This window comes from Choloepus didactylus, chromosome 10 (genome assembly GCF_015220235.1).
Source record: "Choloepus didactylus isolate mChoDid1 chromosome 10, mChoDid1.pri, whole genome shotgun sequence".
NCBI lineage: Eukaryota > Metazoa > Chordata > Mammalia > Pilosa > Megalonychidae > Choloepus > Choloepus didactylus.
Genome location: NC_051316.1, coordinates 91,569,784 through 91,595,792, shown reverse-complemented (window position 1 = coordinate 91,595,792; position 26,009 = coordinate 91,569,784). Strand labels below are relative to the sequence as shown.

Genomic DNA, 26,009 nt, shown 5'->3' with positions numbered 1-26,009 from the left:
GAAGAAAACAAAAGGCAAGTTCCTTAAAGTCAAGGATTGTGTGATTATATTTTGGTATATGTGGCACCTCCACACCTCACCATTTGATGCACAATGAATGGGTGAGTTAATGAATGAAGGAATGAATGAGAACATCTCACAATTTAGGAATTCCATTAAGTTAGATGTTTTTGAAATGAAAATAAAACCATGATGTCATGATCTCATTAGAATTCACTTAAATCAAAATAATTGGGGGGGGGACACATTTTGGGGAATGTGAAAATAGAGACAAAAATTCAGAATATAGCTGGATAAAAAGCTTTGTACTAAGCAGACACAGACTGCAAGCAAATTAAATGGCTAGACACATTTTAGTAACATAAATTAATGGTTACTTAGAATTCTGATTCCTGTCTTCGACAACAATCCCCAAACTATATAGGGCTTGAAATGCTGAATCCATTAAAACTATTAGACTCCTGTCCACTTCTCCAGTACACACCCACTACACTCCAACCTCACAAAAAATAATCAAGACACAGAAGAGTTTAACTGTTCAAGGTGACAATGAACAATGGCTCTTTAGCACCTGTCAATTCTGATGGCGTGGTCATCAGAAGAGACAGAGGGAGCCCCAGGAAGACTGGTTCTCTGTACTCCTAAGTGTGATCCTTAAAAACACATGACTTGGAAACTATCATATTCTGGTTGTCTAGGCCTTTTCTAATTGCTTAACAACATTTTAATAGCAATGAAGAATATTTCAAAATAAAAAAATCACCCACATATCAAGGGAAAGAATTTTTAAACAGGATACCAAAAGTACTAACCATAAAATAAAAGATTGGTAAAGTGAACTTCACTAAAATTGAGAACTTCTGTTCATTAAAAGAAGCCAGACACAAGAGCATAGTGCATAAATACTACATATATACATTCATATCCAGAATATATAAAGAAGTCCTACAAATTCAGAATAAAAATTTATTTTCAGAGTGGGCAAAATTCTTGGGTACTTCACAAATGACAGATAATGGCATATGAAAAGATGCTCAACATCATTTTTCATCAGGGAAATACAAACGCAAATTAAAACCACCACAAGATTCCACTCCACAACCAATAAAATGGCTAAAATAAAAGGACTGACAATACCAAATGTTGTTGAGGATAAGGAGCAACTGCTGAAGGAGTGTCGACTGGTATAACCGTTTGGCAAACTCTGACAGCATCTATCAAAGCCAAATGTACACTTATGACCCAGAAATTCTTCTCCTAGTTATATACTCAAGAAAACTGAGAGACATGCCCACCGAGAGGCATATATAAGAATGTTCATAGCAGTTTTATTCTTAGTAGCCCTAAACTGGAAATAACATAAATGTCCACCAAAGGAGAATGGATAAATTGTGATATATCCACACAATGCAATACCACACAGCAATTTAAAATGAACAACACCAACTACCACTATATGCAGCAAAAATATAAATCTCACAAACACAATGCTAAGTAACAGAAGCCAGACACAGAACAATATGTATCGTATAATTCCATTTGTATAGAGTATAGAAACAGACAAAACTAGTAGATGACGGAGGCCAGACTTGTGTCACCTTTGATGAAGGCTCAAGGAAGCCTGCTGGGATCCTAGAAATGGTTCCTATTGGGTGATGGTGATGTTATTTCATATATGGGTAAAAATTCACTGAGCTCTTTGCTTAAGATGAGGCCACTTCACTGTATGTAAATTACACCTCTGAGGAGGGCCTGGGATTGGGAGTATTAAATGGTAAAGAATACTTTAACCTTATCCTTAAAGTTTTAAAATTTTTTTACAGTAGAATCCTATATTTTACAGCAGGATCCTATATTTGAGTAAGACATGGTTTATTTTTCTCTTGTTCCCTTGTAGTCTTTTGCTTCTCAACATTACAAAATAGATTGTAAGGAATATCTTTTCCTTCTCATTAAAAGGGGTTAAAAAGAAAAAAAAAGCATCTGCTTTTATCTTCAACGTAAAAGCAAATGGGTCATGAGCTATGAAATTTCATAATCCAACATATTTTTGGTTCATATTCCAACATATATCAGTTCTTTTAAAAATCCAGACTAAGTCCAAAACACTTGACTTAGTTTTAAGTCTTTAAATTCTAATCTTTCTGTCAGCTGCATCTCAGCAAGGGAAAAGAGACTGCAAAGTCCTTGAGTTTCTATTGCCAAAAAAACTATTCAAATAAGTTTATTTCCTGTCCTCATTGTTCCTTAAATCATGACATCCAAATACGTGTATTTGCCCAGAAATAAAACTGTCAGTTGTTGTCTTATGCCTGTTTTTCATATATAAATTTACTTTTAGTTAAGCTGGGTGTCAAGGATAATACAGTTAGCCACACATTGACATGAAGTAAAAGTCGGTCGTCCTACAGTGACCTTGGACAGATTTAGGCAATTTGAACACAGTGCTTAGGAAAAGTATGGTTTCAATCCACATGTGGGCTGTTAAACTTTTCAAAAAGAAAAGAAGAAAAATCAGGCCCATACTCAGAACCTAAATAGTTTGGAAAATGCACTATAGAGCACATCAAATACGAAAAACAGTTAAGAGAAGTCTATTCTACTCATATTGGTAGCAGTCCGAATGTCTTCGTAAACACAAGGCCAATCATTCCAAGTGTTGTATGGCTGACTGCTAGGAAAAGGAAGATGAGTTGTTTTGAATACAATGAGATTTAATCATTTTAGGAAACTGGGGAAAAAGACATTTATATTGGATTCAAAGACTGTCAGTAGTTAAAATGGGAAATTACATTAAATGATGATAAGAACTGAAACTGTATCCTTTTAGCTTGATAGTGATACAGGCTTAAAAGGCAATAAAATAAAAAACTGATATAACAGCCAAACTACTGTTTGTTTTGGAAATTATAGCATTTTAAGCCATACTCAAAAGCAAGACAACTTAAGAATTTCAATGTTTAGACACTGCTCTATCAGCTTCAATGTTTGTGATGCCAAAATCGGGTAATTTATCTTATCCTTGGGGAGCAGATAAGTAGTATTTTCATAAAAATAACAAAATGGTCCTCTCAGTATAAGAGAAAGCACTATATCATTGAAACTATTCAAGTAGTTGAGGATAGCAATTCAGTTTAGCAATTGCACTTCTGATAACTTAATTACCTTGGATCTAACCTGAGGAAGGACAACAAAGAAAATAGTCATCCTGCAAATTTTTGAACCACAATTTTACCCTCAAGCACAGCATGTGTAACCCCCAAACCCCAAGCTGAAAATGTAGATTGATGCTGTCCTAGCTTGGTCGTGCCCCCAGGCAATGCCTGCTCCCTCCAGAACCCATTTTATGCCCAGGCTCAAAGAATCACTACAGGTAAAATTCCAAGGAAGCATTCATAACCATAGACAGTCAGCTTTATACCTCACATTTCTCTGCTGTGACTTACACCTTCTTATGTGACTGACAAATAGGAGAATGATGTTAGCATAACACAGAAGTCTTTCCGGTCTATATGCAGGTTTTTTACAGCATGTTAATGTTTGGAGCCAATCAGGGGAAAGCTTTCTCATGATTAACAGCAAGCCTTAGCAACATCCTGCTGCGCTTAAGAAAAATGCTAAAAATCTACAGACAGTAGCTGGCTTAGTGGCTTCAAGAACTGCTACAATATCCATCATGTTGGGCTAAAAAGTGAGGTTAGGAGTACGAATGCAAAAACGGAAGATATTTCTTCCTGCATTAAAACAATGGATAAATGCAGAAAGCTACACCCTGGATCAGATTTTTAACTTTGATAAAAGTAGTATCCATTTGAAGTGAATGCTCTCAAGGACCCACATTTCCAAGGAGGAAGTACAAGGATTGACTGTGATGCTCAGTGCAAATCCTAGCAGAGATTTAAGTGTGCTAGGAGTTCCACTAGGATTGTTGTTTTGTTAGTGCTTTGGTTACAAAGTTCTATAGGCATTTTAGTGATCTGTTCTTAAGCCCATTTTCCCCATAAGCCCTGTTTGTTATTTTTAGTATCGTTTTTGTCAAACTTAAGGTTTCTTGGTAATGCATTTATTGACATTATACCAGAAATGCTTGTATCTCAAAAATACTCAGGAAACAGTTCAATATAAACAAATTAGCAGAAACAACAAACTGAAGAATCAGGTCCACAAATATTGCAGTTACTGAAATTAATCAAATAGAGAATATAAAATAGACTTTGAGGTATAAAGCATGACCAGAACTAAAGATGATCACTGAAAAAACTTTAAATCACATTGAAAATATTACAATTCTAAACTTTTTTGTGTTTAATAACTTCATAATAGAAGAGCAAAATTGACAGAAAATAAGAAATCCTGCTCCATTATTATCAAAATATTTAACTTATGGAGCACTGACCACAAGCCAGAAACAGTTTTGAGTACTCTTTACATATTAACTCAATACTCACTGTAGTCCTATTCCCCTGTGTTCCCCATTCTATCGACAAGGAAAGTAAGGTACAAGGAAGTTATACATCTTTCAGAAACTGCTGTAACAAGCAAACAAAAATCCTTAACAATAGAAAGATTTGCATAACACAATCAACAAGTTTGATCTAATGAAAATATGTAGAGCTCTGCATCCAAGAATTGGAAAGTACACATTCTTTTCAGTCACTTAAAGAACATTTATAAAAATTGGCCATGTTCTAGGCCATAAAACAAATTTCAATAAATATAAAAGACACAAGCTCTTAAAGTTTTGTATGACCATGATGCAATTAAATTAGAAATTGATAACAAAAAGATAAGTTTAAATAAGCCAAACATTTGGAATTCAAAAGAATGCTTCTACAGAAATCATAAGTGAGAGACTAATTGTAAAAGAAATAAAAAATATGTATAAATGAACAATTAAAAATATAACTATCAAAATTTGTGGGATGCAGGTAAACAGTACTTAAATAAGAAACTTGTAATATAAAATGTTTACATTAGAAAACAAGAAAGGTTGAAATGAGGTAAGCATCTAAAGAACATTTTTAAAAAGGCAATAAAATAAATTCAAAGACATTGATGAAAGGAAGGAAGGAAGGAGGGAGGGAGGGAAGCAGGGAGGAAGGGAAAGAGGGAGGAAGGAAAGTGAATGAAATATAAAATAAAAATAGAAATGTAAAATAGAAATATAAAATAAAAATAGAAATATAAAATAAAAACCAAAAATAATTTGGTTCTTGAAAAATACAAATAAAAAAATAACAAAAAGAAAAAACAAAACAAAACAAAACACTAATAAAAATACTTTGGAAAACTGATCCAGAAAAATCAGTTAGGGAAAGGTATAAATAAACAATATTAGGAATAAATAGAAGGGACATAACAACATAGGCAGCAAAAATTAAGGTGAGAGAATATCATGGGCAATGTTTGCCAATAAATTTGAAAATTTATGATGAAATGGATATATTTCTAGAAAATATAATCCACCAAGATCAACCAAAGAAATAAACAATAAAAACTACTTTATTTTTGTTTACTACTGAGTCAATAGTCATAAACTTTCCCACAAAGAAAACACCAGACCCAGATGATGTTTCAAAACATGTAAGGAACAGTTAATTTCATCTTACATAGATTATTTCAGAAAGTAGAAAGAGCAAATACTCCAAAACTCATTTTAAGAGATGAGCATAATATTGATAATAAATAAAACAAACTAGACAGACAAAAAGAAAAATTATAGACCAGTTACAATGAATACAGACGTAAAAACCTTAAAATAAAATATTAACAAAACAAATTCAGCTATATTTAAAAAAACCAAACACATCAAAACCCAGTTGGGTTTGTCATAGGAATGCTAATTTGTTCAATATAAGAAAATTGATTAATGCAATTTACCACATTAATAGATTAAAGGAAGCAGAAAAAATACTTGATGATATTTAATATCAAATTAAGATTAAAAAAACTTCCTGTTAAAATGGAGAGTTAATGCTTAAATTGTACAGAGTTTCCTTTTGGGTTGATGGAAAAGTTTTGTTAACGGATAATGGTAACAATATTATGAACATAATTAACAGCACTGAATTTATATACTAAATGTGGTTAAAAGGGGAAATTTTAGGTTGTACATATGCTACTAGAATAAAACTTAAAAATTTAAGATTGTACTACACAAACTGTAAACCCTAATGTAAACCATAGATTACAGTTAATAGTACAATTATTAAAATGTGCTTCCATCAATTGTAACAAATTACCATGAAAATGCAAAGTGTTAATAACAGGGTGATACACAGTAACTCTGTATTTTATGCATGATATTTCTGTATACTTGCAACTTCTCTAAATACACAAATAAATATGAAGTTGGATTTGTCACAGGAATGCTAATTTGGGTTCAATATAAGAAAACTGATTAATGTCATTCACCACACATTAATGGATTAAAAGAAGCAGAAAAAATACTTGATGATACGCAATATGAAAATATGATTTAAAAAAACAGACCACTTGTTAAAACAGGAAAACACAGGAAATTCTTTAACCTAATAAAGGGTTTATTTAAATCATTCTTAATAGGGAAACTCTCTTTAAAATAAAAATGAGATAAAGAAGTCCACTATGACTGCTTCTACTGAGCATAATGGAGATCATACCAGCTGAGTAAGATAAGAAAAAGAAAGGTAAAGGATGGGAAAAGAAGAAATAAAACTATCATTATTCATTTGCGATATGCTCATCTCTACAGAAAACCCAAAACAGAAGTAAAAAGAGAGTATAGCAAGGTGTCTGGCTCTAATATTAATATATAAAAGCCAATGTGTTCTATATGCCACAGGAATTAGGTCTTAAAAACACAATACTGAATGAAAAGAAAAAAAAAAATCAAGTCAGAAGAATGTAAGTGAAATTATGATTTTGTTTGCATAAAGTTGAAAAAGAGGGAAGATCATAAAATATACTATTTGGAGATACATACACATGTGGTGAAATTATGAAAGGTAGCAAATTAACATAAAATTCAGCAAAATTTTACCTCTGGGATGGGGATAAGGAAAAGGATTCAATCAAGGAGGGAGACTTCAAAGGTACTAATAAGATTTATTTCTTAAGACAGGTTACGGACCACAGGTGTTCCTTTTGTTATTATTCTTTATACTGCACATATAAAATATCAAGGCATTAATAATAGTTGGGAGATTTTTATTTTTTTTCTCTTTTTTTGGTTGCTGGTATTTTCAGATATTTCTACAATGAACAATAGCTTTTACAATGAGAAAAGGCCATAAAATTAATTTATTTAAAAAATTTAATTGAAAAAAATTACTTCTACATTTAGGATAATAAAATACATGATAAAGAATCATACATTTGTTCTAGATATATCTGTGGGACACATATACTGATTTTATCTCATCTAACCCAAAACGTTTTTTGAAAAATTTTGTCAATCTAATATATTTTAATTGAATAACTTTTTAAATATTTTGGGGAGTTGGCTACTTAGTAGAAATTTATGGTGAATTTATAATTTTGGTAACTTTGTCAGCAAATTAATATATCTTTTGGTAAAGTAAATATTCCCAGTCAAAATCAAATAAAGAATATTACTCAGCCATGAAAAGGAATGAAGTTCTGATACATGCAACAACATGGATGAACCTTGAAGACATCATGTTGAGTGAAATAAGCCAGTCACAAAAGGACAAATATTGTATGATCTTACTGATATGAAATAATTAGAATAAACAAACTCATAGAGTCAGAATCTAGAATATAGGCAACAGGGGTTGGGATGGAGATAAGGGATAAGAGGTTAAGGCTTAAAATGTACAGAGTCTCTGTATGGGATGTTGGAAAAGTTTTGGTATTGGATGGTGATGACAGCACAACATTGTGAACATAATTAACAGCACTGAATCATATATTTGAATGTGGTTAAAAGGGGAAATTTTTGGTTGCAATATATTATTAGAATAAAAATTTTAAAAAAATACCATGAAGGAAGTTACTCTTACACAAGCTTCAGCTAGATATTCCAGATGGCTACAGTATGCTAAGCCCAAAGCAACAGAAGTCCTGAAAATCCTGAAGAATACACAGGTCCCTATCGGAGGCTCTATAAAAGTTTCACTCACTAAGTTTATTTCTCAGAAACTTAAATCCTCCAGAGTGTTCTTATGCCAGCTAAGTCCCCAAATCCAGAGGCAACAGCCTCTCGAAGAACATCAACCAGATGCATCCCCCTTTCCCATAACGTCAACACCCCTTTTCAATATGAACAAGTTAGGGTGGTCACTGCGCAGATATCCCTGAATATTGAGACAGTGATCAAACGAGCAGGAGGAGTAGCAACAGACAAGGAAGGATTTAACAAAGGATTACGAATACTTGTTAAATCGTACTTTGAAAGTTATCACTTTTCTGTATATATGTTACATTTCACAATAACAAATGTTAAAAAAAAAAACAACCCATGAAACTGCACAACAAAATAGTGAATGCTAAGTTAAACCAGGAACTAACATTAATAATACAATTATAAAAATGTTCTTTCATCAGTTGAAACAAATGAATCACACCAATATAAAGTATTAATAATAGAATGGTATATGGGAACTTGGTATTTGATGCATGATTTTTCTGTAAACCCACAACTTCTCTAATAAAAATAAATCAAATACAGAGATTGAGAATATGTATTTCATTATATTAGATAATTTTAGAGGAAGACATAATAATACATATTTAGTCCTTAATCAAAAAGTTAATTGAATAATTGGGCAAATAACTAATTCACACTTTTTCCCAACTCTTCTCCAACTAATCTGGCAAAAGTGCAAGAAATCAATGAAAACATAAGGTTTTTCCCCACTTAAAGTATGAGACTGTGAATACCAAAATAGCCTTGGGCCATAAAGAATGAATACAGTTATTTAACAGTCTAATTTTGTTTATACTATATTAATGACTTTCATAAAAAGAAAATTCAGCTTCTAGGGAAAACACATATTTAGCCACAAGAAGAGACAGTGCAAGCTTTATAATAATAAATAAAAATTCAACCCTTCAACTGCAACATCACTGTTATCAACCTGAATGAATGAATTAGAAGTCAGGCAAACAGTGTGAATTAGAGAATGAATTAGAAGTCAGGCAAGGCAGTGTTATACACACAAACTCTTCCAGACGGTGTTGAGTCATCTACTCCAGCTTTCAAGAAGTGGACTTTCTCTTTGAAAAGACATTAAGAAATAGCCACAATCTCCTGAAACCATCCTCCCAGGACATGTTCATGGTCTAAATCTCCATATTATCATCCTGATGACTAAATAAATAAACTCCTCAAAGTGTAACACTGAAGTTTCCCAAAGTCTTAACTTCTGATCTCTATAACTGTTGACACAGAATGAAAAAGATAACAAGTTGAGTCCTTTTTTCTGGCTACATCAGAAAGGAGAACTTGGGGACCAGCAGTCTGGGAGGATGTGTGACGGACATTAAAAAGGGAAATAAAAGAAGGACTCTCACTTTCGCCTTACCTTTTCAACATCTGCTTTTGTAACATTTATGTCTGCATCCATTTTCTCGAAGTACTGCTGCGCTCTGTCTGCTTCTTTGCAATCCCGCTCAAATCGTCTTTTACTCTAAAAGCAGAGCAAAGTGGTGGTGGGGAAAGTAATTATTTACAAAATCAACGAGATTCATGTGAAAAGATATAATTTTCTTTCAATCCCCAAATAAGCATTATTCTCTGAACTGATCTGTTATAATCAAGTCATAATTTTAGGAAGTTCGTTTTAAAATCTGCATTTATTTCCATCAAAACTGTGTAATCTTTGTTCTTTCCATATGACTTTTAGGAAAATATTTACTTGAGTTCTTTTGGTTCTTAAACAAGAAACAAATTAAGTTCAAATCAGAAAAATCTATAAAGATTTTTTTTAGTTTTTTGTTTTTGTTTAAAAATAAATTACTGATTGAATCAAGATTAAATTAAATTCAAATTAGAAAATTCTCATAAGACGTTTCTTCAGCTGTTTGTTTTTCCCTTACCGACTCAAGTTGTTTCCAGCACGTCTCTATGTGCTGCTGTGCCTTACGTCCTTCGTGAAAGTGCTGGAAGGGGAAAAACACACCAGGGATTAGTAACTCTCGTTCTCATATTAACACACGAGAAAAAAAACTCATCTGCTTAAATACTATTTAAATATTGAACATCTAGGATGTGTACTCCAAAGAGATTTAAGAGTTAAAAAGTAACTAAAAATGGAAATAAAAGAAAGACTAGGTATAGAGTTCCCTTTACATTTCTAAATATTCTAAGGCTTATATACAGCACTTGTAAAAACTACAGGAGAGCTTTATTAAGATAGCAATCACTTAGGTCATTTTTTAACAGCTTTATTGAGGTAAGATTCATATGCCATTCACATCATGTATTTAAAGTGTATCAATTCAATGGCTTTTAGTAAATCAGAGTTGTACAACCATCACCACAGAGCATTTTTATCATCTCAAAAAGAAACCCCACACCCAGTAGTTATCACCTCCCCACCCCCCAATCTCCCCAGCCCAAGGCAACCACTAATCTACTTTACGTCTATAAGTTTGCTTTTTCTGGACATTTCATATAAATGGAATCATACCATACATTGGCTTTTGTGTCTGGCTTCTTTCATTTAGCATAATGCTTTCAAGGTTCAACCATGTTATAGCCTTTTTTCTTTTTTTAACCCATCTGTATTTTATTTTGTTATTTCATACATAAATTTCTTTCTTACAGTTGTGTTTTTAAAAATTTTTATTCTGGTAACATATATACAACATAAAATTTCCCCTTTTAATCACTTTCAAGTATACAATTCAGTGGTGTTAATTATATTCACAGTGTTGTGCTACCATTACCACCATCCATTACCAAAATTTTTCCATCATCCCAAACATTTTAAGCATTAACTCCCTATTCCCCACCCCCACCCTAGTAACCTGTATTCTAATTTCTAACTATGAATTTGCACATTCTAATTATTTCATATAAATGAGATCATACAATATTTCCTTTTGTTTCTGGCTTATTTCATTCAACACGGTATCTTCAAGGTTTATCCATGTTGTAGCATGTGCTTTGCATTTCTTTTTATTGCCAAACGACATTTGGTTATAACATATATTGTTTATCCATTAATCAGTTGATGGGCACTTGGGTTATTTTCAGTTTTTTACTATTATGAATAATCCTTCTATAAACATCCATGTGCAAGTTTTGTGTGGACAGATGTTTTCATTACTTAGATCTTTTTTAACTTAAAGATAAATTCACTTCCCTGCTATATGTAAAGGCCCTGAGGATAGCACATTTCTGGTACAGACCAGCAAGGGCACCAGTGGAGCTGGCCAGGGTGAGCATCAAGGAGAGTATTAGGAAACGGTGTCAGAGAAGAAATGGAGAGATGCATAGGGGCTTGTAGGCTTTTTGTCTGAATGAGAAGGGGAGCCAGTGTACAGTATACAGAGAAGTGTATAGTATACAGTATACAGAGAAGGGGAGCCAGTGTATAGCCAGTGTGTAACCACTTCATTAGTACAGAAGTGCCATGTCATGAGGATTCCAGGTAGGAGGCTGTTCCAACAATGACACAGTGACTTGGGCCAGCTGGTGAGAAAGGGTCAGACCCTTGATGCATTCTGATCAGTAAAACCACCAGGGATCTCTGGCAGATCAGATCAGATATGGGTTGTGAGACAACCGAGTCCAGGGTGATTCCAAGGTCATTGCCTGAGCTTTGGAAGGAGAGAAGAAGGTCTGAGGAGAGATGAGACACTTAGTTTTAGACACGTTAAGGCTGATATTCCATGAGACCCCCAAGTGATAATTGGATGAGTCTGAGTTCAAGGAAGGGTCAGCTTGCAAAAGATCAGTTTGGAAGTCATCAGTATAAGAAGGGTAATTAAAGCCATAAGACTGGATGAGATCATCAAGGGAGCTGGAGATCCTAAGGAAAGACCTGCTAGAAGCAAACAGAAATATTAAGGAAATAATGTCTTTTTTTTTTTCTAGTAACCGAAAGTCATCAATGTTTCCTAAAACCTTTAAAATCCTGCAACGGTGACATCACTGATTCCATCAGTTGTGATGAACAGATACGCTGGGGATCTTCCAGATCCATTCTCCACTGTGTTCTGTGTCCAGAGGCTGGCCTGCAGGGATCACATGAGTGGGACCCCTTGCCCTCTGGATCTGATTAGATTTACCAGAGAGAGGTTCTGGCATCTCAGAGGGCAGGATCCTATGCCTGTGGCTTGCCCAGGCTGAGACGGCACGGGTGGGCTGCGTATCTCAACCAAACGCCACAGCTCTGGTCAGGCAGCCCTCTCGATACAGCCAGTTTATGATGTTTCTGTCAGGTTCCCTCCCTTGCCCGAGGAGACCTAGTGCCACAGCTACTCCTCACAGTTACTAGCCCTGGGGTACTGCACCATCCCTTACTGCTTTTCCTGAATCCTATCCATAATGTTGTAAATGCTCCTTTTAATAAACTACCTTCCTTCAAATACTCCTTTGAATGTGCTGTCTGTTTTCTGCCTGACAAGGTAAGCATTGGTGGTGGGGGTGTACTATGGAGAAGGTAAGGTAAAAGAATAACAGTTATGAAGAGGTCTCCTAAGTACAGTCTCAGAGCTTTTTATTTTACCTTGTCAGAACCTATGATTTAGCGGAGTCGCGAAAGATAGCTGACTACTGGGTAGGTCGAGGGGTAGGGAGACAAAATCAGACTTTTTTTTTTTAAAAAAAAGAACAGTGCTCCTTTATAAGGGAATGTTTTCTTATTTCTTTTTTCAAGTCACATTTCACTGCACCTCTTTGCACCAAGTTTTATCCATCTACCAATTTTTTGGACTCTATAAACCTAAGAGGAGCCACTTGGGGCTTCATTTTTCAATCTCATAATGGACAAAGGGCTAAAACAGAAAAAAAGAGTCTAAAGTAAGAAAGGATCAAGACTACAGAAGAAGTTACAAGTAGAGGTGAGGCCTGTGTTAGGAAAACTCTGAACCTTGGAGGAAATACAGAGGGCAAAGGGTGTACTGAAAGCAGTGAATACTGCTTTAAAAAAGATGGGAGGGAGGTTCTCAGGGAAAAAGAGAACAAGAGACAGCTAAGCAGAAGACTAGGCTCCGGGAGAATCTGAGAGAAACAAAGGATCCATTTCAAACCACCTGTGCTACACAGTGCCCTTTCAGTGAAGCACCTTCAGTCCCCAAAGCCCCTTTCAGTTCAAAAGTATGACTTTCCCTGTCAGGAGGACGATCTGTATTTCCCAAGCCAGACCTCAGTGTTCCTTACTATTTACTGAAAAGATATCACCATTTCCAAAAGTTTTACTTTGAGATTCAAAGACAGGCACAGAAAGAAAAATAAAACACCAGCATCAGCTATTTGCTGTAGGTTTAGTTCTTTCTCACAGCAACTCTTAAAACTAATGTTGTTACAAACCAAAGCTCCCTTAAAGCCTGCAGCAGTGCTGGGTAGAAGGAGCAAATACAGACAGGAATACAGGCAGAAGTCATTCACAGGGCAAGTTGATTTGGCTTTATTATAAAAGGAACCTTCTTTGAAAACAATAGCGTTCAAAGAGATTAAAAAGCACCAAGGATTGACTGAAAACCTTGCAAGAAATTCTCTTGCCACTCAATTTAAATGTTTAATAAATATGAATTTTTTTAAAGCATGATGTGTACTTTTACTCTAATGGTGAGCTTTCTCTAAAACAATTACCTGAAAACTGCACTTATGACTAATATTTCATATGGCTTAATAAAAAAAATCTAAGTGTCCATGATTTTCTTTCTAGTCTTTCTTTCATGGTATGTGTTCCTCCAAAATTTATTTGGCTAGAATGCAAAGAAAACAAAAACAAAAAACCTTCTGTGCTCTATGATCCCTTAGGAAATTAATGGATGTAACAAAAGAACTTCTTACTTGTCTGTGTACACCATGACCTAAAGAGCAGGGATCATTTTTAACCTCTTGTAATTGGAAAAGCCATTTCGTTATAAAGTTAAATAAATTAACAAGCTTGCCAGATGTATTTGTTGTTTATTAATAAACAATGGCAAAACATTTCTTCTCTTGACAGTGAACAACTGTGTATCTAAAAAGTAAGCCTCCGAGTTTTAAATAAAGAGGAATTGTTCTTTGGAAAAAGATAATAAGCACTTCTTTTGGAGCCAGGGAGTGAAGTCATCACATCTCCTATCAGAGAAGAGAAAGGAAACGCCATCTCTAGAGACCCAGAGAATGCTCCTTACTTTCTCCTGTAATAAGATACTCTTTCATTTGTTTTTACTTCTTATTAGTTTATTTTGTCTTTTTATCCAAGCTTCAACGTTAAATGACACCCAACTGGATGTGGTAATATACTTTTTAAAAACTTTTTATTTTGAAATACTTTCAAACTTGCAGGACAGTTACAAAAATAACACAAACCCTTTACAGAGAACTCTAACATAACCCTATCCCCCCAAATACCCAGATCCAACAATTTTAATATTTTGTTATATTTGCTGTATCACTCCAGCTATCTGTCCATCCTTCTATCAATGCATCTATCTATTCATCTATTTGTGTATCTGTCTTTCTATTTATCAATCCGTTTTCTGAAAATTTGAGTGTAGGCTGTATACATTGTGCTCCTTGAAACCTTAATACTGCCCTATTCATTTCCTAAGAACAAGGATATTCAGTTATGTATCTACTTTAAGTGCAGTTATCAAGTTCAAGAAATTAAACAATGATATAAAGCTTACAGTTTATATTCCTTTTTTTTTTTCATATATCCCAAAATGTCCTTTTGAGCCTTCTCATCCCCCTCAGTGGATCCCATCCAGGATCATGTATTGTCTTTAATTATCGTTACCTCTTTAATTGCTCTTTTTGTTTTATTGTGGGAACATACATACAACATAAAGTTTCCCACCTCAACCACTTCCAAGCATACCATTCAATGGGATTAATCACATTCACTATGTTGCTGTCCCCTCACCACTTTCCATTACTAAAACTTACCCATCTCCCCAAACAGAAACACTACACTCCATTTCCCTAACTCTGCTCCTGGCAACCTGTACTATAATTTCTGTCTCTATGACCTTGCATGTTCTCCAATATTTTCTTGGTAGTTACCATGGGGCTTAAATTTAACATCCTAAATCTATAACACCCTTGTTTGTTTTGATACTAAGTTAACTTCAATAGTACACACAAATTATGTTCCTATACCCCTTCATCTCCCCACCTTTATGAAATTCTTGTCACAAACTACATGTTTATACATTATGATCCCAAAACCATTGATTTATCATTGCATTTTATGCATCTGCCTTTTAGCCCCTGTAGAAAGTAAAAAGTGGGGTTGCAAACCAGAAATACAATAGTACTGGCATTTATATTTAGCAATGTTATTACCCTTACTGGAGATCTTTATTTCTTCTTGTGGCTTTGATCTATTGTCTATTGTCCTTTCCTTTCAACCTGAACAACTCTCCTTAGCATCTCTTGTAGGGCCAGTCTGGTGGCGATGAAGTCCCTCAGGCTTTTTTTCTCTGGGAATGTCCTAATTTCTCCCTTATTTTTGAAAGATGGTTTTGCCAGATGTAGAATTCTTGGCTGGCAGTTTTTTTGCTTTCAGTACTTTAAATATGCCATCCCATTGCCATCATGCCTCCATGGTTTCCAAAAGAAATCAGCACTTATTCTTTTTGAGGTTCCTTTGTATGTGACATGTTGCTTCTCTTTTGTGACTTTCAGAATTCTCTCTTTATCTTTGGCATTTGATAGTTTGAGTCTGGTATCTGTGTTGTGGGTCTATTTGGGTTTATCCTGTTTGGAGTTCATTGAGGGTCTTGGATATATATTTATGTCTTTTGTTAAATTTGGGACATTTTCAGCCATTATTTCTTTGAATATTCTGTCTGCTCCTTCCTTTCTTCTCCTTTGGGACTCCCACAATAAGTATATTGGTGCACTTGATGGTGTCCTACAGGTTCCTCAGGCTTTGTTCATGTTTTTTATTCTTTCTTCTTTCTATTTCTCATACTGAATGATTTCAGTGGTCTTATATTCAAGTTCACTGATTCTTTCTTCTTCCAGCTCAAATCTGTTGTTGAACCCTCTAGAGAGTTTTTCATTTCTTTTACTGTGGTCTTCAGCACAGTTTGGTTCCTTGTCATAACTTCCATCTCTCTTCAGATATATTCTCTTTGTGTTCATCCATCATTTTCTGATTTTCTTTGGTTCTTCACCCTTGTTTTCTTTTAGCTCTTTGAACATAACTAAGACCATTTTTTAGAAGTCTTTGTCTGGTATGTCCCAGGTCTGGGCCTCTTCATTGATGGTTTCCAATGCTTTCATCTTCTCCTTTGCCTGGGTAATTGCTTCCTGTTTCTTTGTTTTATAACCTTTTGTTGAAACCTGATCATTTTGATATTTTAATGTATTATCACTAGAATTTAGAGTTGGAGGAATCTGTTTCCTTAAGATTGTATCCATCTTGTATTATGACATTTCCTTGAATGACAGAAGCTAACAAAGAAAAAAAAAAGGAAAAAAAAAGAAAAAAAGAAAATACCTCTCCCAGTCTCTGCAGATTGAGCTGTGAGTGTTCTCCTTCAGGGCTTATCCATACAATCAGTCCATAAAATAGTTCAAGGCCAAAGCATAGGGGGCCTCTGATCTTTTCTGTGCATGAGTCTTGTTTAGGCATGCATGTGTGGCCCTAGAAATTTCCCTGTTTACAGAGATACAAAGGTCCCCTCTTCCCTAGGAAAGAGTATCCTCACAGTCCTGGGCACTGTACAGTGTGTCCCAGAGACAGCAATCTCTTGACCCAAGCAGTATATCTTGACTGCTCTCCTGGAGCGTTCTCTAGCAGGATTACACGAGTCACCTTCTACACGCAAGGTGAGTTCTGGAATGGTGAGTCCCTCAAGCCACCACCAGACATATTGGACCAGAGATACCTGCCCCTGGTAGGTGCATGAGGGTTACTCTGCTCCATCCAGAACTGGGATCAGGAATCTGTACTGGGAGCATGGGCCAGTTCCACACCGATCTGGTGAGGGTTGGAGGAGAGGTCAGCCAGGGGGCCAGGAGATCCTACTGCTTTTAAGTAGCTTTTTTCTTGATTCGGCCCTCCCCCTGTTACTGCAGACCTAACTGTTCTCTGGAGCTTTGAGAAAGATGTTTCTTCCAGTTCTTGCTGGTGTTCAAAGCTTCTCTGGGGGAGAAAGAACCCTAAAGCATCTCACTCTGCCATCTTTCTGTAATAAGATGCTTTCAGGTTCTTTTAAAACATAATAAAGTGTTCATCAATCAGTGAATGAATAAGTAAAATGTGGTATATACATATGTGCTGGTTTAAGTGTATTATGTCCCCCAGAAAAAGCCATGTTCTTTGATGCAATCTTGTGGGGCAGACATATTAGTGGGGATTAAGTTGGAATATTTGGATTGGGTTGTTTCCAAGGAGATGTGCCCCACCCAACTGTGGGTGATAATTCTGACTGGGTGGTTTCCATGGAGGTGTGGCCCTGTCCATTCAGCGTGGGCCTTGATTGGTTTGCTGGAGCGCTGTGTGGACTCAGACAGGGGGAGCAGGCTTGCTGCAGCCAGGAGGGACACTCTGGGGAGTGCCCAGGAGCTGGGAGAGGGGCTGCGGATGACAGACGGTTTGAAGACGGCAGCTGAGGGCAGACCCAAGCTCCAGAGAAGCTAAGAGAGGACAAACACCCTAAGAGCAACTGAGCGTGACATTTTGAAGAGAAGCTGCAGCCTAGAGAGGAACATCCTGGGAGAAAGTCATTTTGAAAGGAGAACTTGGGGCAGGCGCCAGCCACGTGCCTTCCCAGCTAACAGAGGTTTTCTGGAGGCCATTGGCCATCCTCCAGTGAAAGTACCCAATTGCTGATGCATTACCTTGGACATTTTATGGCCTTAAGACTGTAACTGTGTAACCAAATAAACCCCCTTTATAAAAGCCAGTCCATTACTGGTGTTTTGCATTCTGGCAGCATTAGCAAACTAGAACAACATACAATGGAGTATTATTCAGCTGTAAAAAGGAGTGAAACCCTGATGCTTACAATAACATGGATGAACCGTGAAGACATCATGTTGAATGAAATAAACCAGACACAAAGGACAAATACTGTATGATGTCACTGATTTGAAACAATTATAATAAGCAAACTCAGAGTCAGGAGCTAGAATATAGGTTACCAGGAGATAGGGTGGGGATAGGGAATGGGAAGTTAAGGCTTATAATATACGAGGTTCCTATTTGGAATGATAAAAATGTTTGGTAGTGGATGGTGGTGATGGTAGCACAGCATTGTCAATGCAATTAACAGCACAGAAATATATATCTGAATATGATTAAAAGGGGAAATGTTGGATTGTATATAAGGTAAATTTTTTTAAAATTAAAAAAAAAAATCCATGGAAGTACACTACACAAACAGGGAGCTCTAAGTTAAACCATGAACTTTTGTTAATAGTATAATCATAAAAATATGCTATCATCAATTGTAACAAATGTCCCACACCAATGCAAGGTTTTGGTAGTGGAGTGGTACATGGGAATCCTAGATTTTATGCATGATTGTTCTACAAACCTGCAGCTTTTGTATTAAAAATTTTTTTAGTTAAAATAACATATAATAATAGACAAAAAAAAGCCTAATAGTATCTGAGGTGACAACTAAACTAATTTATTTATACTTCAACTTTTTGTTTGAACCTCTGTGTGTACAAATAAAAGTACACTTCAAAAAATTTTAGAAGTTTCCTAGTGACCAGGGTTAGTTGAAATAAAAATCAGAGAACCTAAAATAAGCAAGCCATGAATTATGACAAAGCTTTCAAGATTTTACGGTGCAGCAAGAAGTAGACAAACTGAGAATGTTTATTTAATACACTATACAATTTGGTACAATAGCTGCTCATTTTTAATATATAAATATTTATACCATTAATAATCCAAACTACATAAAAAAGCAAAATAAGTCATTGAGGTGAGAGTAGTCACTTTAAAATAAAAGCAGCCAAAAATAAAAGAATAAACACACAAGAACAGGCTACCATCTGGAATTTTAAATAAAACTCATATTCCACAGATGAAAACAAAGAAACATAAAGACTTAAAAAGGGCAAAGGAAAAAAAAAAGAGCCTCCAGAAAACATGTTCTCTGACAAATATTGTAACTTCAAAATCATGTATAAACAGTGTAGTTCGTTTGAACAGTAGCAGCTTCTAAGCCTAACTCTGAATTCCCAGAATTAAATTTAGCTATAAATTTGTGAGGCATAGATATTTACATGGACTGGGTGGAAAAACTATAAATCACCTTCAGTCCTGCTTGGGTGAGCACACCTCACCCTCACTTAAATCTCAAACCAGAAACACAGAAACTTTAGTGACAGGAGTGGCATTCTTTTATTAAGGCCTGCTATCCCAAATTCATTTACAAGAAAAATACCTTCGCAATAAACCCTTTAGGAAACCCTTAGTTTCCTAAAATGCCCGCCTCCGAGAGTCATGCCCAGGGGCTCACCTCACCCCTAGCCTGGATGGTCTGGGCTGGGGTGGGGGACCTGCGTGGACGTGCACCCCAGCGTGGTCAGATCTCAGCAGCACACAAAGTCGAGTTCCCTCACTCCCACTCCTCGGGCCTCTCTTCCCGGCGGTTCCTCTGCTCACTCTCGGACCGGCGTTTGCTACCCAGCACTCTCCACGTCCAGCAGGTTACCTGGACTTCAGCAGTCTTTTTTATCTGTTTTCAAAATAATCCCTTCTTTCATATTCCTTAAAATTCTAATTCCTCTGAAGAATTAACTCTTAGGATGCAAGGATCAACTTGGAATGATCAACATTAAACAGCAAATGACAGATGCCCTTCACTTGATCCCTCCAAGAATATAAAGCTGTTAATTCCAAACCAAAACAAGCAGAATCTCCACTAATAAGAGTTTCAGGTAGTGTCAGGTTGAGGGGTGAAACACTCCCAGGACAGTAATCCTTCCCTGGGTTGAAAGGTCTTCAAGTCTAATTTGATCATTCTTTCAATCAATGTTAACTGCATGCCCACCTTGTGCATGGTGCTGCTTTAGGTGTGAGGAAAAGATTGTGAATTTGCAATTCTCTATCTTAATGATACTTCAGTTTGATACAGTGGTAAGAGAAACAGGGTAAGGGAACAGACAGGGATGGGGGTGGGTGAAGGGTGGTTGTTCCAGACAGGGTGATCTGGGAGGGATAACTGAGTAGAGATCTGAATAAAGTGAGGGAGTGAGCTTGCAAAGGCCTATTCTAAGCACTCAGAACAGCAAATGTATACTCTCTGAAGTGTGAAAGGGAGTGGCATGTTCAAGGTACAGCAAAATGTCAGCGCAATGAGACATGTGAAAGGTTAGTGGAAGGGGATAAGGTATAGAAGTCACAGTGAGCATTATGGGAACTTACTGGAAGATTTAATAAGGGAAGGGACATGGTCTGATTTGCATTTTTAAAAGGTCATGTTGGCTGCTGTGTGGAGAATTTACTGAAGAGAGCAAGAGTGGCAGACTGACCGGGGAAAAGGCTGTTATACTTGTCTAAGGGAGTGTGGTGGTGGCTTGGAGACGGAGAGCTGGACCACTGGCCAGCTGGAGTAGAGAACGGGAAGAGGGTTGGGGGGATCAAAAGTTTGTTTTGGGACACATTAACCGGGCCACTGCATTGCACAACTCTGGGGGGGCACGTCACACCGTTGGTGGGTTCCAGGGGCCTCATTTAAAATGGTGTGATGGGATGATGCTACACTAGGCATCTAAGGAGCGATGTCAAACCAGAGACTGGATACAGGAGTCAGGTGAGATAGAAAGCATGAGTCACGTGATTCTCACAAGTCTTAGACAAAAAAGAAGGTATAATTCCAGCTTTCAGAGGAGAAACATGAAACACGGTTACATTTCAAACCCATGATATCAAGAACAGAATTTGAATATCCTGATAACCAAGTATATTATTCTATAAATGATGAAATAAATTTTCTTCAGTTCACCAGACCAAGGGTTTTGTTGTTTGTTCATTTTGTTTTTTTTATCGCAGTAACATGTATACAACACAAAATTTCCCATTTTTAACCTCTTATAAATGTGGAATTCAGTGATATCAGTTACACTCACAATATTGTGCCATCATCACCAACATCAATTACCAAACAGAAACTCTGTACCCATTAAGTGATCAGACAAAGGATTTCCCAGGCAATAAAATCAGAGTGTGATGCTTGAGGGGTAATAGGGTCCATGCCTAATTAACAGAATGCCACTATCACATGTTCTTTTAAAATGAAGACAAAACATAATAAAATGCACCTTTTAGAGATAACACTAAATCAAGGGACGTTGTGTGTGTTGGGGAGGGACAGGATGAAATCAAACCATAAAGATTTAAAAATTACTGATAGGCAATGACGCAAAGAAGACAATTCCTGATTTTGGGTGGGGTGGTGGGGGTGGTGGCATTGTATTAGTGTAACCCAAGCAAACAGCAGACAACTAAAAGGGATTCTTTAAAAAAATAAAGAAGAATTCTTGCTTTTTGATTTATTTAAACAAATGCAATAGCCCCAGTACGGAAGAACTGCTATGAAAACCAACTGCTCCTTTTCTAGATTGAGAAAGGGACACATTAACAGAATCAGCCTTGGTTTTATGTGTTTTCTTTCTACAGGTCCTGGCTTTATAACACAATATCAACAGCTGAATCTTAATAGGACTAAATAAATCAGAGATGGATTTGTAATTGGTTTGATCACACACATAATCACAGTTTTTGCTGTCCTTAGTGCTATTATCTATTTGCAGTAATCTCTTATAAAAATATTTTCTAAGCATATTGGAATCAGCCTATGCCACAGAGCTGTCTTATAGGAATTAAGCCCTTTCATAAGGTCCGTAAATAGGGTCTATCCAACACCTAATTTTAAAAAGAATGTTGTAGCTTTGGGGGTAGTATCATCTTTCAAACATTTCAGAAACCTTGAGAAAAAAATTTAAATGGTCAACTCATGAGTAAACTAGGGTCTGTAGGCATACTCTGAGGTTTGTAAAAGTTATAGTGAGTCACTGAAGGTATTGTATAATTGTTTCCTTAGAATTCTTTAGATAACTACCACCAAAAAGTGATTCTGCTCCTGGCCAACATTTTCTGAGTAATAAACCATATTTTCCACCTGCAGAGAGAAGTCTTCTTGGAGGCTCCAGCCAGAACAGTTAGTGGTGATCAGAGTCAAAGGCGGAAATGAAACCAAACAATTCTCTCTAAAATTCTTTAAGAACTTGATTCAACTGGCAAAAATCTCTATTAAAAGAGTGTATTTGTGGTAGTTCTTACAGATATCAACTCTGAATTACCTACATCTCAAATAGACCAGTTCACATCCATGTTTATGATTTCCGTGACATTTGGGAGTCTTGTCTATAATTCTGTTAAAGATCATTAATTTTATAAGTGATCAGCTTAATAATCAAGAACCATAAATTATAAGTTTAAACATTGCTTTTTGACTTCATATTCTCACTCCTGGGAATTTGGCTTATGGCAACAGGATGCCCTCACCTCCAAAGAAAATAACCACATAAGTAAAGAATTCATTGCAGTTTTGTTTATATATTAAAAAAACAAGCAAACAAACAAACAAATGGAAATAGCCTATAGCTCAAACAATAGTTAAGTGAAGTATAATAGTATTAGAATAATACATAGTCCCTAAAAGTTCTAATTATCAAAACCTATGTAGAAACATGAAGAGAGCTTATGATATTAAATGGAGGAATGAAGTCCTCTACCAGGACTAATCCACTGAAATATTATATATGTCTACAAATAACATCCAGAAGGAAACTTGGAAAAATGAAGACTTTGACTTATAAGGTATTGTGAGTTTTTGTTCTTAACTCAGTTTTAGTAATATTCTTTGAAAGTTTGAGAAATTTATAAATGAATAAGCACCAATGTCTCCCCAAATGGAGAGTAAATGAAAGAAAGAGAAGTTCTTTTTGTATGTGGTCAGCTTAAAAGGATAATAAATAAAGTTTCACTATAAATTTATAAAAATCTAGAAAGTTCAGCTAAGTATAAAATTTTCAGATTTTAGTACATTAGAAGTAATCATATTGACTTATAAAAAACTCTTGACTTCCCAGTAATTTCTACTCATTATTATTAAGCCCCAATAAATCCTAGACATTGTCATGGAGCACAGTTTTGTTGATAATTTGTTTCTAAATAAGAGATGAAAAAAAAAGTAAATGAACAAAACTGTGTACTTTGATTTATATTCACCCCAAAGACTGGCTCCTGATTTCATTATCTCTAAAGAGAAGCTGAAAATTGCCAAAAATACTGTTGCCTTAAGCGGAGCCCATGATGTGAAAAATTTAAGAGCCCTTCTCATCTTGGGGTGACCATTGCAGGCTCAGATCAGGCAGGGAAGATTCTAAACTGCTATGCTCTTGCAGAAGGCAAGTCAAAGTTCTCTTTTAAAATAATTTGCTTTTTAAAAATCAACATATTTTTATCCAAATGAGCCAACAGATTTGTGTCCCTACAAACATGGGTTATTATAACACTCTGTGAGTAAACTGCACTGTGATGTGAGAATATAGTATATGCAGAAACGTCTGCATAAAAATCTTTTCTCCTAAAAACATAAATAAGTACTATCTTATTTTACAATTAGAGATTTGAAGATGTAAAGCTCAATAGCCAGCTAATTATCATGATATGGCCTCTAAGTCAAGGAGCATGTCAATCTCTCCATCTTTCTTACTTTCTTCTACTTTTCAAATCCATACCTAAAAAAAGGAAGGAAACCTCATCTATTGCACAGAAGGCTATTCTTCACTGGGTCAATGCTTCCAGAGATTCATCTACTTAAACATAGTAAAATCTAGCTGAAAACTAATTTTCTACCAGTATTCTCAACTGATTTGGAAATACGTTCCACATGCATTAATGAGATCTGGCAATATCCTGTAAATTCTAAGTCGTCCCTTAGGTAGACAGGATTCTGCTGCTGTATCAAACGGCCCAACATGTATAATACAATGGTTAACAATGATAGTTATGCAAGACATTATTTCTAGCAACAATGAGAAATAATAGCTAGGTCTAAACTTTAAAAAGCAGCTTGTTTCAATGCCATCTACCAAGTCAACATTTTTAGGTCATTTTAAATCCACTGGACAACTACTGGTATGACATATGGTCACAGGGGGCCCATGCACACTCCTATTTTCTATAATTACATCTTGATCAAGAAACTTTAGGATAGAAACAAAATGTTGTCTTGAGAAACAGAATGACCATGATAAGAGCTTCTAGGTGCTCAATGTCTATATCAGAAAACCTGAGTGCCGTGCTAGGTGGTTTGTACTTGTACCCTTGCAATCCTCCCTTCAACTCTGTGATTTAGAACGGGGAGCTTGAGTTTACACAATCCGCTTATGATTGATTACACAGCTGGTGGGGGTGCATGAATCCTGAGTCAGGTTTACTGACTAGAAAACCTGTGTCCTTTACGCATCCAACAACTTAGCAGGCAGTGGCAGCTCTGTGGACAGAGTGCTGAGTTTGGCTCTCCCCATCTCCTAAGAAAGGTCCGAAGCATACTGTGAGTCCTTCCTTGGATTTGCCATCAAAGACCTAGATTTGCGTTCCAGCTCTGTTGTGTCACTTTTGCCAATAATTAACTTCACCAGAAAATGGAAATGATAATGCTCTACAGCTGTTTTTAAGAATCAGCCTCACAAAAATTAGAAAAGTCAGAGTAGCCAAAAGTAAAAGCTCTAAAGAAATTTGGGTAGTATGAGAAGATCTCAAGTAGTTCCTTTTCTAAAGCTAATTGCAGAAGATGTTCACATTGTTCAACCCAACATCTTTAAATGTAAATTAAAGAAAATAAATCAGTGGAAACAACAACATGCATGCATACACGCACTGCTGGAGGGCTGCCAGGTTGACTCCTAGCTCCACCACTAATTAGCTGTGTGACACAGGCCAACTCACTTCACCTCCCTGTGCTGCAGGCTCCGTATCATGTGTAAAACAAAGGTCCCCATCCCAAAGGGATATTGTGAAGATTAAACATAAACAGCAGGATGATTTTCTGGTACATGAATATATCTCAATAAAATTGCATTTAAAAAGTACAATAGATGTTAGCTATTATAATCTATAAAAATGAACACTTTGGGTAAACATGGTGTTTGCAGCTCCTCTCAAGAGAAGAGCTGATGGAGCTGTTTACTTGCAATTCTCCTTATAATAAAGGAATGCTATGTAATATTACAAGATATCATTTAATGTGCATATGTACCACCTATAACTTACTCCATAAATTACTATAATTTCAATTAAAAAGCAACAGAGTTCAAAATACAGAGAAGACTGACTGTAAAAAAGACGTGATTAACAGTGAATAAATAAAACAAAAGTACCCAATCACAACACAGCAAAGAAATAAACAAATCCTCAACTAGTAAAATCAAGTCTAATTGAGAACTAGGCTGAGCTTAAGACTGCTACTTTTGCTTCTCAATTACTTCTTTCACTCCATAAGTATTTGGGGGCCTGCTTTGTGCAGTCCCCAGGCACTATGCCAGGTGACAGGGATACCAAGGTGAACAAGCAAAATCCCTGCTCTCATAGAGCTTACATTCTAGTGTGGGGTAAAAGAAAAACCAACAAATAAATGTATAAAATGTTAGATGCTGATAGATACCATGGAAGAAAAGTAAAGCAAGAGTTGGTGAGAATGAAGTGGGAGAGGGACTTCACAATCTTAAATAAAGCAGACAGGAAACACCTCACTGAGAGGGTGACATTTCTGAGAAAGAAGTGAGGGAGAGGGTTCTGCAGATATCTGTGGAAAGCTTTCCGAGGAGAGAAAAGCCAGTGCAAAGGCCCTGAGGCGGA

At 36.0% G+C, this 26,009-nt stretch overlaps 1 protein-coding gene across 18 annotated transcripts in view; it reads right to left on the bottom strand.

Moving 5' to 3' along the window:
• The window catches only part of FNBP1 (formin binding protein 1), a 184,656-nt gene that overhangs the window by 71,764 nt on the left and 86,883 nt on the right, over positions 1-26,009 (bottom strand). For all 18 annotated transcript variants that reach the window (XM_037798143.1, XM_037798147.1, XM_037798150.1 and 15 more), the window contains exons 5-6: positions 10,042-10,104; positions 9,528-9,632 (exon numbers count right to left, since the gene is read on the bottom strand). In XM_037798143.1, the coding sequence (XP_037654071.1) occupies positions 9,528-9,632; positions 10,042-10,104 (168 nt within the window). The remainder of the gene's footprint in view (positions 1-9,527; positions 9,633-10,041; positions 10,105-26,009) is intronic.